At 34.7% G+C, this 15,094-nt stretch overlaps 2 protein-coding genes across 10 annotated transcripts; one reads left to right on the top strand and one right to left on the bottom strand.

Moving 5' to 3' along the window:
* Positions 1 to 316: 316 nt before the first annotated feature.
* LOC126607240 (uncharacterized) lies at positions 317 to 3,799 on the bottom strand. 8 transcript variants are annotated; one of them, XR_007617538.1, is made up of 6 exons: positions 3,436 to 3,734; positions 3,210 to 3,252; positions 2,528 to 2,671; positions 2,360 to 2,441; positions 623 to 735; positions 317 to 544 (listed from the first exon to the last, which is right to left on the bottom strand). XR_007617538.1 is itself a non-coding variant. In XM_050274760.1 (5 exons), the coding sequence occupies exons 1-5, from the start codon at positions 3,468 to 3,470 to the stop codon at positions 695 to 697; spliced, it is 225 nt and encodes a 74-aa protein (XP_050130717.1). In that variant the 5' UTR covers positions 3,471 to 3,799; the 3' UTR covers positions 629 to 694. The 8 variants fall into 8 exon arrangements, 2 of the variants coding, with proteins under 2 accessions (XP_050130717.1, XP_050130716.1); XR_007617536.1 differs by having other exon boundaries at positions 2,360 to 2,424; XR_007617540.1 differs by having other exon boundaries at positions 2,554 to 2,671.
* Positions 3,800 to 3,906: 107 nt separating this feature from the next.
* LOC126607239 (xylose isomerase-like) lies at positions 3,907 to 10,449 on the top strand. 2 transcript variants are annotated; one of them, XM_050274758.1, is made up of 22 exons: positions 3,946 to 4,055; positions 4,477 to 4,524; positions 4,628 to 4,713; positions 4,851 to 4,958; positions 5,287 to 5,361; positions 5,441 to 5,570; positions 5,663 to 5,754; positions 5,900 to 5,950; positions 7,151 to 7,227; positions 7,295 to 7,349; positions 7,429 to 7,530; positions 7,774 to 7,825; positions 7,973 to 8,018; positions 8,107 to 8,162; positions 8,466 to 8,517; positions 8,640 to 8,719; positions 8,793 to 8,863; positions 8,980 to 9,020; positions 9,147 to 9,246; positions 9,354 to 9,425; positions 9,508 to 9,585; positions 10,101 to 10,449. In XM_050274758.1, exons 3-22 carry the CDS (start codon positions 4,654 to 4,656, stop codon positions 10,134 to 10,136), a joined length of 1,434 nt encoding a protein of 477 aa, XP_050130715.1. In that variant the 5' UTR covers positions 3,946 to 4,055; positions 4,477 to 4,524; positions 4,628 to 4,653; the 3' UTR covers positions 10,137 to 10,449. The 2 variants fall into 2 exon arrangements, with proteins under 2 accessions (XP_050130713.1, XP_050130715.1); XM_050274756.1 differs by lacking the exon at positions 4,477 to 4,524 and having other exon boundaries at positions 3,907 to 4,055.
* Positions 10,450 to 15,094: the final 4,645 nt, after the last annotated feature.

Below are 15,094 nucleotides of genomic sequence, written 5' to 3'. Positions count from 1 at the left end.
TTATGCCCGCAAGTTTCTGTGGGATTAAAATTTTTATAAACAATTATGTTGGAAAAACTACCAAAGTTAAATCTAGAGTGATGGGTAGACGTCTAACCTTACAACAGCGTAAAATTGAACCAACAAATGTACCCTTAACCTTGTAGAAGTGCTTAAATTGTAGGTAATAGATTTAGAATTTAGGTTTCATAAAGGTGAAAATGGTAGAACGGGAATCAAACATATTTGCAACCAATTGATTGTGTAAGAGCATCAGAGAGAGCATAGATACATATTGAATATGCTGATCTGCATCTGATTAATAAAGAAATGCAAGTATAAACAATACCAATTTTAATTTTTAACACCCCAAATGTATCCAACAAAAAAAAAAACAGCCCAAATGTGTAGAATAGCATAGATTTGTACAATTAAGACATCATTTACATAAAATTCATCATAATATTTGGTAGAGAAAAAATAAAATTATTTTTTTGTTCACACTACAACACTGACACCACTAAATATTAGCAACATCCAAAGGCAGTCCCTTTCATTATGCAACCTATATTAGGGAAAAACAAAAAACTCAAATATTAGCTTGCTTTATAATAGTAGAAATTGTACTAATGAAGGCGCTTACCAAAAGGATTTACTGCTTCCGGTGGTCATAATAATTTAGGAGGCCCTTCTCTCCAGATTTTTTCAATAAATTTCATTTTTGTAGCTGGTAAGCTTGCAACTCCAAGAATTGCTCTGAAGAGAAATATACAAACAAAATCAAACTAAAACTATGTTATTGGAAGAAATTTAGAAAACACAAATACCACTACAACTCAAGGTTAAAGTCAACAGAAGCCAAATGGTAGAAATTAAAAAAATATATGGTCTTGAATCTGAGAACTTCCTCAAAATTAATAGCAATAAAATCTCATATAATTTGTCAAAAACCCAATTAGAGAAAGAAAGAGATAATTTCAAGACCTTGTAATGCTAAGGCGTCGTACAATTATAATAATATATGGTTGAAGCACCTGTTGCTCAATCAAATCTTTTGTCTGGCTAAAAAACAATAAAAATCTATAAATACATTCACGTCCAATTCATGAGAAATCATGGGAAAGCAATTGCAATTGATAACGGAATCATGAATATGAATAACTTGTCAAAAAGAAAACTTGTAGTGTGCCACGAACATCCTCCTATGATCACGATGATAGTTAAGTAGATTAAATGACGACCCATAAAGCATACAAATTCAGAAAAGGTAAGGTTTCAAAACAGCCATAAGAAAACACATAATATATAAACAGGGAATCAAAAGAAGAGAAGCGGAAAAGGAATAAAAAACCAAACAAAATTATTATGTTTGGGATATACCTTTTTCTAAAATGCCACAATCATCAATGTCAAACACAAACAATCCAAAATTTTTGAAAAATACAAATAAATGCTCAACTAAAAACGAAAGAAAACGTAGAATAAGTTTACTTGTTCTTCCCCTCATTAAACTAATACAATTGACCACTAATATTCTTGTCATCCTTTTTAGCCTGAAAAATTTAGTAGAAATACTCAATGAGGACGCTAGATGGAGACATTTAGCCTGGGAGAGGTCGCTCATGGGCGAAGGCTGGTGCGATGGCAAGTGCCTTCGCCCATGAGCGGTAGGTCTCGGGTTCGAGACTTGGGAGCAGCCTCTCCATAAATGAGGATAAGGTTAGCCGACATTCACCTCTCTCAGACCCTGCGTAAAGTGGGAGCCTTGTGCACTGGGTACGACCTTTTTTACTCAATGAGGATGCTAGATGGAGACATTAATATTAGCAATGAAGGAATTGAATTGAATTGATAATTAAAATTGCAAGACCAAATGAATGCTAGCCTAATAAGTCAGAATATATAGGGCAGTAAAGAAATTATTGCCCAGTTACAATGATAGATAAGCACATATGAAACTAAACAAAATTTTCATTTCTGTCAACTCCTAAAAATAACCTATGCAATCCAAAAAATGTTGATATAAAGTCAGAGTATCAATGCCTGAAATTGGTACTTGAACCAACAACCTCCTCTGTGAATATGTTTGTTTGTTGAATGGTTTTGGTTGAAGTTGTGAAAGGAAATGTAATTTCTTAAAAGAAGGAGAAAATGCAAAGATGAATAAGTGTAAGTATTCATACCTAAATCAAATTTACAATCTTTACCTACAAAACCAAATTAAATTTTTAAACAAAAAAGAATCAGCCTTCAATTATTAGCCTAAATATTGATTTGCAAACACAATGTAGCAAAAGAGCTGTTCAATAGCTCATTTTGGATTATAGGAATTCCATTCAAAGAACTGAAAAAACATAAATGAAAATATTCAAGAACCAACCTTTTTTGGAAACCACTGGTTCTAGTCTTGTGATCTTTGATTCATTTAGAGAGAACCAAATTAATCTGAAATAAAAAGAAACCTGTTTGTTAAATCAACTCAGAATTCAAAACTAATAAAGATTGATAGTGAAAAAAGGTATTCGCACAGACATAATGCAATACACACATGTAATATACAGTTGAGTAAGATACTTTGATGCCCTGTGGATCATTAACTGTTCCCTTGAGCCACAATTTTCTTTGAATTAATATAAACCGGATAAACACAATCCATCTTTTCATATCCAAGTCTCAAATAAAAAATAAAATCCTACACAAAAATGTGACACAAAGTTAGCGATCACACTGCTTCCCTATATCAACACAAATGTATGAAAAATAACGACAAATGAAAAGAAAAAAAGTAAACACATATCTAAACACGTATCATATTTTCATTGTATATGCCATAAGTAAGACAAAGATCAATTCCAAATAAAATACTCATTGGTTAAAATTGTCTACACTACACATATGCAAATAAATTCCTGATAAATTAAGAGAAAAAAATAACGGTACGTAATATATCAATTTATGGTTGGAAGCACCTTGACAATCGGTAAAAGATCATCTCTTACAAAACTGAAAATAGAACGATTTGAACTCGAATATAGAAGAAAAAACATAATATTGTCTTATTAGCTAAAATTATAAATTGAGTACACCTCAAAATACCCTATGGACTTGAAAATGTCTTGAACATCAATTTGGTTGTGAATTACACCTTTTGGAATCTCTAGTAGCAGACAGATAAAATGATGCAAAAAATGAATTACCAATAAAGATGCAAAGAGCTAAAAAATTATTACCTTTGGAGAAAACAGGTGTTTGGCCACTAAGTTGCTGCAACACCTTCAAACAAAAAATAATTAATGTTCAAGATGTGAGATGGATGATGAGCATAGCAAAGGGGTACCTTGGCGGCTCTTGTGAATTACACATTTTGGATGCCTCAAAATACCCTAACAACAAATATAAGTTCCTCTACTATATGATAGTAGTAGAAAATTTGTGTGAGATGGATGGTGAGGGTACCTTGGCGGCTCTCGTGAGTCGATCTGCGCTCTCATCGATGTAGATGTTGAGGAACATTCTGATCAGCTCCAGCAGCTAAGAACAACTCTTCAATGGCAACCTCAAGCTGGAAAAAACCAGCCATGAAGCCGGTGAGAAAGGCTCCAGCAGCTAAGGACAAGGAATATTGACGAAATTGCAACTACTCACACAAGACGGTGAGAAAGGCTCTCAAGCGGAGAGACAATTTCAATTCTCTCACAGCCGAACTAAAAGCAATTGGGTGAGTGAAAGCGTTGGTTATTGATAATTTGATAATCGTCACCGCTGAGTCATTGCCACGTGTGTCTTCCTATCTGAGGAAGATAACTTACGTCTCCCGCAGTGAGATAACAAAGAATCACCCGCCAATAACACTGCCCTTAAGACGGAGTCAAACAATCAAACGGCTCTAAGCTGCACCATCTTCCAATAAAACTCTGCCTGTGAGATACTTTACCACCTCGCGCATAATGCTATCCTTTATAAACGGATAATCCTTAATCCCTTTTGTATATTTCGCACCTGATTAGTTCCAAATAATAGGCACTGGGAATCTCCATTTCATATCATCAGCCTCCGGAGAGAGCTCATTTCGTTCTGTAAGTTTCCTTCCATCTCTTCCCTTCTGTAATCTTATCTGCGATTTTTTTTAAATTTAATTTTTGTCCTTGATAAGTTGTCATTTTTTATTTTTGATTATTTATTTTCCTAATTTTTTGCTTTTGTTTTTGTTTTTATGAGGCTGATGATCTTTTTTGGATGTGGTAATTAGTAAAAGTGAGTGGTGATTAAGCTTTGGCTAATTTGAATTTTTGAACTTTCTGCTTTGGTGATTGAATATTTGGATGTGTTGGTGGATACCCATTTTTATATTTGTAAATTTTGATGATGGGTAATTGGGTATATCTTAAAATTGTATTTCTCTGTGTCTCTTTGTAACTTTATTTGTAATTGCTCATGAAAAGTGTGTGAATTCATATAATGGCGGTGATCACTGATCCTTTGTGAGGTATGTTATAGCTGAGCTCTCCTCATAGAGTTCATGTTACTGCTGAGTGTGAGAGAGAGGTATCACGTGGAATTTGATTACGGCTTTTCGCCACAATACACTTGTGATTGTGAGTGTTTATTCGGAATTTGATGTATATGATCAATTTTTGTTGTATTGCAGGGGAATATTGGCTTGAGACACTGAAAATGAGGGCTGGAAGGATTTTGTTGCTTCTTCTTTGTTTGAATGTGATTACGTTTGGAGTGGTAACGGATCTTCCTCTACCTATAATGTTTCCATATTATACATACATACATACATACATATATATAATGTTTAACAATTAATTCCAGCTAATTTTGATTTTTTTTTCTTATTATCATTGGTTTTATCTTGAACGTAGATTGCTGATTCGCCAACATGCCCTGCATCAGATCTTGGAAGTGGGTGTGGTGATTCTGATGAATGGGAAGGGGAATTTTTCCCCGGCATTCCCAAAATTAAGTATGAGGTAAAGGGTGAAAACCACTCTTATCATGATAGACCTTTCCCATTTTATATTGTTTAATTCCTAGTAGGAATAGAAAGGAATTTCTAGAATATTTTCCTCCTACTATGTTACTCTTGGCATTCTTAAGATTAACAAACTTTCAGCTAATTTGATTTGGAAGACCGATTGCATTTGAATATCTTTATTGTTTCTGTTTGGCCAAAATTTAAGAACTTTTTATTCTTATTAATTGAAGAAAGTTTTCTTTACAAAAATCTTCGTATGGAAATGTTCAACTTTCTCGATTATCTTCGCCCAAATATATGACCTAGTATTGTCCTTCTTTCAGGGCCCTTCTACCAAGAACCCCCTTGCATTCAAGTGGTATAATGCAGATGAGGAGATTCTTGGGAAAAAAATGAAGGTTGGTTGTTCTGTATAATAAAATTTGAATTATCAAGCAGTTAATGGCTTGTTGTGACTGAAGTTTCTTCACTACATAGGATTGGATGAGGTTTAGTGTTGCATTTTGGCACACATTCCGTGGAACAGGAGGTGACCCATTTGGTGCACCTACAAAGAATTGGCCATGGGAGGATGGAACTAATTCTGTGGCTATGGCAAAGAGAAGAAGTGAGACTTTGACTGTTACTTCTACCCTCTGCATTTGGATTGATGATTATTGAGCTCATGTAATACATATTCTTGTATAAATGACGATGCAGTGAGAGCCAACTTTGAGTTCATAAACAAGCTTGGAGTTGATAGGTGGTGTTTCCATGACAGGGATATCGCTCCTGATGGCAAAACCTTGGAGGTGATACACTTTCTAGTTTGCTTATATAATTGTTTTAGAATGAGAAAAGCAAATTGGGAGATAGGAATTGCATTGCTCTCTCAAGGAAAGTATAAGATCATATGAAGCTGGAAATTGTTCATTGACATTGTTTTGCTTGTTGCAGGAATCTAATAAAAACTTGGATGAAGTGGTGGCCCTTGCTAAAGACCTTCAGGTAATTTTTCATCAGTATGCCAGCACACAATGATACGGTAAGTTGATAGAATATGTAAAGGCAATTATTTTCATGCAAATAAAAGTTTTGTTACATCGGTTTAAGATGTGACATATGCAGTCATACTTAGGCCATCTCCAACCGAAGGCTGGCAAGATGGCTCGTTCCTCCAAGATATTAATATTTTAATAAACAGTACAGGGCCATTTTTGCCTCCATTTCTATTGAGGGCCAAAGAGCCAAGGGCTCGTTTTAGCCCCGTCACAAAAAACCATCTCCAACCTAAGGCCAAAGGATCATAGGTCCAAACATAATTTATTATTTAAATTTAATGTTATTTAATGCTGTTTCATGTTACTTCATTTAATTTAATGTTGTATAATGGCCAAAGAGTCATAGGTCCAAACATAATTTATTATTTAAATATAATGTTGTTTAATGTTGTTTCATATTGTTTAATGTTGTTTCATGTTACTTAATTTAATTTAATGTTGTATAATGGGTTAAGGACATGACACAAAACCGAGCGCAATGGTGTTCTAGGATTCATATAGCCGACCCCACTTAGTGGGAAAAGGCTTTGTTGTTGTTGTTGTTGTTGCTGTATAATGGGTTAGGAAGTTATAGGAAAAAAATAGAATTTAAAAAAAACAATTTAAAAAAATTTTTGTTTAAAAAAATAAAAAAATAAAAAAAACGACTAGCTGGCTTCAACTAGCCGTTGTATTTGAAATTTGGCCTAGCATTCCTGTCGGATATAACCGACAGGAATAATTAACAATTCTGTCGGTTATATCTTACAGGAATACTAAAAAATTTGGCCTAGGCCGAGGCTGGCTGGCTGAATTGGGCCAGCCGGTTGGCCCTTTGGCCCTTTCAGATTCCATGGGGCCCACGAGCCCTCTCGCCTAGCCCTCGGTTGGAGACGGTTTTCGGGCTATTTTTAGCCCTCTGGCCCTCTGGAGCCTCGGTTGGAGATGGCCTTAGTTCTCCCACTTTAGGCATAGCTTATAGGGTGTCTGATAGTTCTTTTCAGTCACTTTACTGTGGAAAAAGAGACCAATGAATCATACCCAGCCTCCAAAACCCCATGCTAATGACTGTTGTTTCTGATATCCCAACAAAGTCAAGTGGAAAATGTCAAATGTCCAAGTATTTATGAAACCACATTCTTATTAAGTTCTTTGGTATGCCCTGTAGGGAACCAAAATTCGACCTTTATGGGGCACAGCTCAGCTGTTTTTGCATCCTCGCTACATGCATGGTGGTGCTACTAGGTAATCTTTGTAACAAATAATTAATATACTCCTTTTTGCATGGACTAATGCTCAAAATGCTTTACAGCCCTGAAATAGGTGTATATGCATATGCTGCTGCTCAAGTTAAGAAAGCCATTGAGGTTGGTGTTGGTACATGTAATCCCAAACGAATAATCTTGTTTGCATTTATGTATATGTAATTCTTTACACATTCTGCAGGTTACTCATTATTTAGGGGGCGAAAATTATGTTTTCTGGGGTGGCCGTGAAGGTTACCAGAGTCTCTTGAATACTGACATGGGAAGAGAGCTTGATCATCTGGTGTGTTTCGTTTGCAGTTATTTCAAAATAGGCTTCCTTTCAGTGATATATTTCATTTTTTTTTGTTTTCTTTTTTCTTTTCCTGTCTTGTAAAAACCCTCCTTTAGCAACTGTAGTTCAAACCTATCAAGGAATACGCAGTATTTATGCTACCATATTGCTGTAGCAGTGTAGCCCATCCATCGGTTTCATAATGAGGCCTGCCTTATTACATAGCATGATCTTTTGTGGGTATATTTACAGGCAAGGTTTCTTGAAGCTGCTGTTGCCTACAAGAAGAAAATTGGATACAATGGTATACTTGCGTTAAATTTAAACCAAAGCTTTATACCAGATAGCTTTATAACTTTGACTTCGACTTTTATACCAGAGTGATTAGTTTCTTAACATATCTTTTCAATTTTATTTGTTTATTCATTTTGTTTTGGTACCCACTTCTCAGGGACATTGTTGATTGAACCCAAGCCTCAAGAACCTACCAAACACCAGTAAGCTATTTGCTTGATTATTAGACTATTAGTAATTTAATATGGTTTTCACTCATCTGTTTGTTTACCTGTGAGATGATTTTGTTAGGTATGACTGGGATGCTGCAACATCAGCAAACTTCCTGCGAAAATATGGCCTTATAGGTGAATTTTACACGTACCCTCTATATTCACGAGTCACTTGACTTTGTTACTATTAGTTTTTGGTTAAGCTCCAAAGTTGGCTATATGAATGAGTTGAGTTGTGAAATTTTATACAATACAGAAGTGTTTTATATTTGGTTTTTGTATTCATGTGGACATGTCATTTTGTACTCTATTTATTTGAATTCCTTACGCAAAAGTTTTGAGACATTGAGAACTATTTTTCAATCATATAAACTTCATAAAGTATTCTTTACTTTTAATGAGTTAATACTTAACAGTGTCACCCCATTTCTTTTGTAGGAGAATTTAAGCTTAACATTGAGTGCAATCATGCAACACTATCTGGTCACAGGTAAATCACAGCTTGTGCCTTAAGCTCTTCTTAAGCTAATGCTCACTTTATATTTCTCCCTTGATTTGTGTGAGCACATCAGAAAATTTGAACTCCTCCACCAAACCTATAAAACTTTGCAGCTGTTATCATGAGCTTGAAACTGCAAGACTCAATGGTCTACTAGGAAACGTTGATGCAAACACTGGAGATCCTCAGACTGGTAGGATTATCTCTTTGGAACTGAAACTATATATGAATAAAGTTGTAATACTGTGATTTTGTCACTGTCACAGGATGGGATACAGATCAGTTTCTCACAGATATTGCAGAGGCAACTCTGGTTATGCAGAGTGTAGTAAAGAATGTATGTCACAAATGACATCTATTTCGGCTTCTTGTTTTAAGATTTAAAAAAAACTTGTGATTGGTCGGGCATGCAATTTCATGAGTTGATCTATTTCTTTCCTCTCTTTATCTCAGGGAGGAATAGCACCTGGAGGATTCAACTTTGATGCCAAATTGTCAGTTCCTTATGTTGACTTTCCATTTTATTGTGAATGCATACATGGTGATATTTTTACGCTGATAGCTAAATTTTCTTATATTGTTTTTTTTCTTTTTTACCCTTTTTGTTAAATGATATAAAGACGAAGAGAAAGCACAGATGTTGAGGATTTGTTCATTGCTCATATCAGCGGAATGGATACCCTGGCCCGTGGCCTCCGTAATGTTGCAAAGTTGGTTGAGGTAGTGCGCTTGACTCTCATCTATTTACTTCTCAATAGATTATAATTTTGTTTTCTGCTTGCTAATCATGATACTATGTCTCTTCATTTCTGAATTACAACATTAAGGATGGTTCTCTGCCTGACCTTGTTCGCAAACGATACAAGAGTTTCGATACTGAAGTTGGGGCCCTTATAGAGGTAACCACTTTCAAACGCTTTGTCTGGTTTCGTGGTTTTAAACTGTCTAGATGTCTAATGCATGGTAATGCACCTTCAACAGGCTGGTAAGGCTGATTTTGAGTATCTTGAGAAGAAGGCAATAGAATGGGGTGAACCAACAGTTCCTTCTGCCAAGCAGGTAATACTTAACATTCATTTGAGCTCCTAGCATCAAAGATCCAACAATCACGGATAATTTTGCATCAAAACTGGCACTGCAGATGCGTATAAATAATTGAAACAAAACAGTGGACGCCACTGGAATAATATTAAAAAAATGTCAGATGAAATTGCTCTTATTATGTCTTGTCTCGTGCTCTGCATTCTGAGTGACCATACATATTTCTATAACTAGTGATGAAAATCTAAATAGGGGATGGAAGATCTGAGAAGTGCGAAAAAGAAAAAAAAATATATTCCTGGAGTTGTACTCAGTATTTCAGCTTCCTTGAGAAACGATGGAGAAAAAAAAATAAGATTCATTTGCATCCTTTTTGGACGAATAAAAGGATTCGTAGAACGTGTAGCATTATGCTGGCTACTAGTTATGAAGAGAACATGAAAATACGGACAACATTCACTTGCTGCTATCCTAGTAATTCTTTATTTTTGTTTAAGATACGTACTAATATCAAGTTGTGGGCTTCGTTTCAGGAACTTGCGGAGATGCTTTTCCAGTCGGTTTTGTAAGCATGCAGAGTAGGATACTGGGTTCGGTTTGGTAGAGATAATTGGGTATAATAATATTTAGAAATAAAGCACGGTGTTTCCTTTGTTCTGGGAGCATGCAAGTAACCAGTTGATGTAGATCCTTGTAACCATGTAGAGTTACATATTACTTATTTAGGATGGGCTGGAATGCTTATCCTACCCGGTCTACAACAGCGTTTACACTGAGCTTTTGAGCTGTGATTTGGTAACTTGCTGTTTGAGGTTTCGCTTTTAAATTTAAACAATATGTAGTGCTTGAAATGGATCATGAAAGGGCTATTTTCTTGAAGTATCATTTTGTCTACTTGTTTTGGTTAGAATAAGATGTCTTTTAATTGTTTTGGACATGAAATGATAGACAAACTCGGTTTTGCCTCTCGCACATTCATGTTTAATCAAGTTTATTGTTTTTCGTTTGATTTATTCATTTTGATGATTATAAATAGGGTGTGATATCCATACATCTCATTTTACTTCTCACACACTTTTTTAATTTACGGCCTTCGGATCGGATGAATTGAAGAAGATCAACGGATATAAATTATCAAGGGGTGTGAGAAGTAAAATGGGTTATGTGGATAGCACACCCCTTATAAATAAAGAGGCGTGAGAAGCTAAAAAAAACGTGTAAAAATTGTCTCTTATGAATTTGTCCTACTTTTTCACAAAATGATTACTGATGGAAGACGTGATATAAAACCGTAAGCGAGCATCTTTTTTTGTATTATGATTAGTGAGAAGATTTTTAGTACCTGCACAAAGAGGATTAAAATCTCATAAAATACTTGCAAGGGTATAAGGTTATTCTCACATGGATTATTTAAAGCAATTTATGTAAAATCAAATCTTAATTAATTGAAAACACAGTTTAGAAAATGTTGATTTTGTGTTAAAATAATAAAAGCGAATTTAATAAAAATAATTAAAGAAACTAGAAAGAAAGTAAATTTTGAGAAACCAATTTAAAAACACAAGGTTTCGAAACAAATATAAAAAGACACCAAGGTCCCCCGTCACCTTAATAATTCTATCTAGATTCACCAATCACTTATGAATGATCCATGCAACTTTGAAGGTTAAGTTTTCCTACTACATATTCTAATGGTGGCATTCAAGATAGAATGTACATCAAACATGCAATCCATTTGTAGGATTCAAACAAAATGTAAACATGCATGACTCATTCCGCTTTGTGAAAACCTTTTAAAAAACCATGCAACCCTTAAGACATGACATTCGCCTTAAGTGAACATACAATTATTAACCACAAGAAGCATTCCTCAATTTTTAGGCCGCATTTCAAGAAATTGCATCTAATTACTTATCTAAAACACCCTAATGGTAGCTAAGCAATAAGATATAAAAACAATTTAAACACAATGATTAACAATTCAAAGTCTGCATGCATAATATCATAAGCAATTAAATAAAAACTACATATTCATACTAAGGCTCGGGGCCTTGCCCTAGAAAAAAGAAGTTAGTTACGCATATTTATAATTAAAATCAAATGAATTTTTATTGAATAGAAAAAGAGTGAAAACACTTTGTAATTTGAAATTTTCAATTCGCCAGAGCCTTTGGCAATCCTCTCAAAGTTGTGTCAAATCCTTGGGGCCGTCCTCTTTATTTATACTACTACAATTAAAATCCTTCCTAGAAAAGGTCTTCCAAAAACTAAGAAACAAATTAAATTAAGAGAAACTAGGAAACAATCTCCTAATCAAACGTGGAGAATTTGCCAGCTTACTAAATAGTCCAATTCAGGCCTAAATCAGCTCCAAAACAGGCTCATCGCCAAAAGACACCATTTTGGATTTCGAAAAGCCCAAATAAGCCTAAAACGTCAATTTGATAGCATTGCGCACTAGTTCTTTATTTCATCGCCATAGGTTAACCACTTGGTAGAAAAATCTGAAACTTTGACACAAATAAGTAGAAAGACTCACGAAAATCCTCCAATTAGAATCACTCCAAAATTTGTCTGCTCGATCACCTTTTGCTCAAGAATAAGTCACATGTTCTACATTAAAAATATAAATCAAAATATCAAAATTTCACGAAAATAAATAAGGAAACATACTAAAAATAGGGTACAATATATAATAGGGAACTTTAACGAAAAACACCCGGTACTGTTCACTTTAACGAAAAACCACATTTTTACACTAAAAAGTCAATCCTGGTACTATTCACTTTACCTTTTATTTTGTCCTTATCATTAAAACTCAAAGTTTTCAAGCCATTTTCATTAGTTTTCCTTATATAATATAAGTTCAATACTCATCAATTAGCCCGTTTTTCAAAGTGGAGTAATATCTTCTTTCTTATTGACACATTTTTCAGCCACCCGAATTTTGGAGAATCAAGTAATAAGCTTCTTTTCATTTTAGCGTAGAAACACAATTTTTGGCTCCTAAAGCTTCGTATCAAAGCATTTTCCTGGAGATCTTTATCTTTTATTTGTATTTTATTTATATTTGTTAATTCTTTCGTTAATTTCTGAAAATTAAATTTAATGAATGGTCTTGAAAGCTGATCTGGGATGGAGGGAGAATCTGATCCGAAGGGGATTCCCGCTACCCTACTTCCGACGCGGCGGAGAATAGGAGGACAGGACATGTCAATATGTGAGCCAACCTTTGTCAGTCTGAAAGCAAATAAATTGTCATTTACTCATTATTGTGTAATCATATACGATCGTTGTCTACTCGAATATGCATGTTTTAAACATGGTGTCGGTCGGTTGAATTATTCCTACGTATGCATGTTTATGACTCTTTGGCTTCTTATCTGTGGACTCCTTTTTCAGGAATGAAGTGATATTATATTATCATATAAACGTTATAATCGTAACCTCTTATTCTTTTTATTATTATCTAAAGATGATTTCTACAACAATTTAAAAAAAAAAATGGCCTCTAAAAAATTCATTGGATATGGAAACTGTTTAGCTATCTATGGAAATTAAAGAGTTCATTTAATATGGAAACCATTTAGTTATTCAAATGAATAAAAAAAATTTGATGTTTTATCAAAAAAGGTTTTACTAGTGACCATAATTGTCACTTTGTTCAAACACATATAGACAGGTAGGCTTGGCATTCCAGTTGTGTTTTATGTGTTCGTGTCGTTTTCGTGATATACTGATAGTTTAACGGGTCGTGTCATATAACATTCGTTAAAATAAACGGGTAAAATGATCAAACCTGAATCGACCTGTTAGTATTAATAAGGGATAATATGACTCGACCTATTATCCGCTAAAGGAGATATATTTTAAATCAATAAATAATCAAATGAAAAACATAATATTAAATTAGTATCCACATACCACATTGTCACATAAATATTATTGTCACATCCTGGCCCGAGCCCCTACCACATCCTAGGCTTGACTCTATTGTAGCACGATATTGTCCACTTTGGGCCCCGACCACGTCCTCATGATTTTGTTTCTAGGAACTTACATGAGAACTTCCAAGTGGGTCACCCATCATGGGATTGCTCTCGCACGAACTCGCTTAACTTCGGAGTTCCGACGGAACCCGAAGCTAGTGAGCTTCCAAAAGGCCTCGTGCTAGGTACAGATGGGAATATACATATAAGGTTTAGAGGATCTACTCCCCTGGGCGATGTGGGATGTTACAATCCACTCCCCTTAGGGGCCCAACGTCCTCGTCGGCACACTTCCGCCCAAGGATTGGCTCTGATACCAAATTGTCACATCCCGGCCCGGACCCCCACCACATCCCGGGCTCGACTCCACCGTAGCACAATATTGTCCGTTTTGGGCCCCAATCACGCCCTCACGGTTTTGTTTCTAGGAACTCACACGAGAACTTCCCAGTGAGTCACCCATCATGGGATTGCTCTTGCACGAACTCTCTTAATTTCGGAGTTCCGACGGAACCCAAAGCCAGTGAGCTCCCAAAAGGCCTCGTGCTAGGTAAAGATGGGAATATACATATAAGGCTTAGATGATCCATTCCCCTTGGCGATATGGGATCTTACATTATTTCTAAACATAGAAACACTTTGTCTTTCAAGTATTACACTCCCCAAAATAAGAGCCTAATAAAAAAATATTAGTACATTACTACAAAATAGTCTTTTAATTAATCTAGAAGTATAATAAATATAAAAAAATATTTATAAACGCTCGTAATGATAAGATCTACAAGTTTTGTGAAGAGGTCAACTCTGAAACTTGCCACTATAATCCCATAAACCCTAGATTTAAATTTAACTATTGATTGTCGTTTACGTTTACATTCACGCTCCATTCTTCTACCGAATTTCGTTCTTTCAGATTTTCTTTTTTGAAAACACGATCTTTTAGTAGATGCAAAAAGATGAATGGTTTGGATCGTTGGTATCATGTTCAGTTTTTTATGGTTAGTGAAAATATTGCTCATAATTTATAAAGACTCTATAAACTATATAACATCGATTCACATTTCAGTTAACTGTAAACATTGGAATATTATATACATCAACAATCCGAATTGTTCATTTTTCTCCATCAGGTAAAAGATCATACTTTCAAAAAAGAAATTTTGAAAAATGAAATCCGGTTATAAGAATAGAGCATAAATAACAATCGACAGTTAAATATAAATCTAGGATTCATGGATTATGGTGCCGGATTTTGGAGTTGAGCTTTTCACAAAAGTTGTAAAACTTGTCATTACAAGCAATTATTTTTTAACATCTTTCACACATGTACATTAATAATTATGAATTTTTATAAATTTTGCATTCAAAAAAAAAAAAAAAAAAAAAAAACTATTTTTGAGGGTTTGGAGAGTTTTAAAAATCTAAAACTACGATGTAATTATTGTCTAAGCGTAGGACGCAATCATGAACATTTATATATTCTTCACATTTTTCAACTTGTTCATTAATTATTATATTTATTTTGAACTCCCCCTAAA

This window comes from Malus sylvestris, chromosome 16 (genome assembly GCF_916048215.2).
Source record: "Malus sylvestris chromosome 16, drMalSylv7.2, whole genome shotgun sequence".
NCBI lineage: Eukaryota > Viridiplantae > Streptophyta > Magnoliopsida > Rosales > Rosaceae > Malus > Malus sylvestris.
The sequence above is the reverse complement of the archived record's forward strand: the minus strand, read 5'-3'. Positions and strand labels throughout refer to the sequence as shown.

What these genes read in the sequence shown, in the direction of transcription:
- LOC126607240 (XM_050274759.1), bottom strand. Translation starts at nt 3,470, where the DNA reads ATGAGAGCGCAGATCGACTCACGAGAGCCGCCAAG. An exon ending in GACTCACGAGAGCCGCCAAG is followed by an intron (nt 3,253 to 3,435) that starts GTACCCTCACCA and finishes TTTTGTTTGAAG; the next exon opens with GTGTTGCAGCAACTTAGTGG. An exon ending in AACACCTGTTTTCTCCAAAG is followed by an intron (nt 2,442 to 3,209) that starts GTAATAATTTTT and finishes TTTAACAAACAG; the next exon opens with GTTTCTTTTTATTTCAGATT.
- LOC126607239 (XM_050274756.1), top strand. Translation starts at nt 4,654, where the DNA reads ATGAGGGCTGGAAGGATTTTGTTGCTTCTTCTTTGTTTGAATGTGATT. An exon ending in AAGTTAAGAAAGCCATTGAG is followed by an intron (nt 7,350 to 7,428) that starts GTTGGTGTTGGT and finishes CACATTCTGCAG; the next exon opens with GTTACTCATTATTTAGGGGG. An exon ending in CACTGGAGATCCTCAGACTG is followed by an intron (nt 8,720 to 8,792) that starts GTAGGATTATCT and finishes TCACTGTCACAG; the next exon opens with GATGGGATACAGATCAGTTT.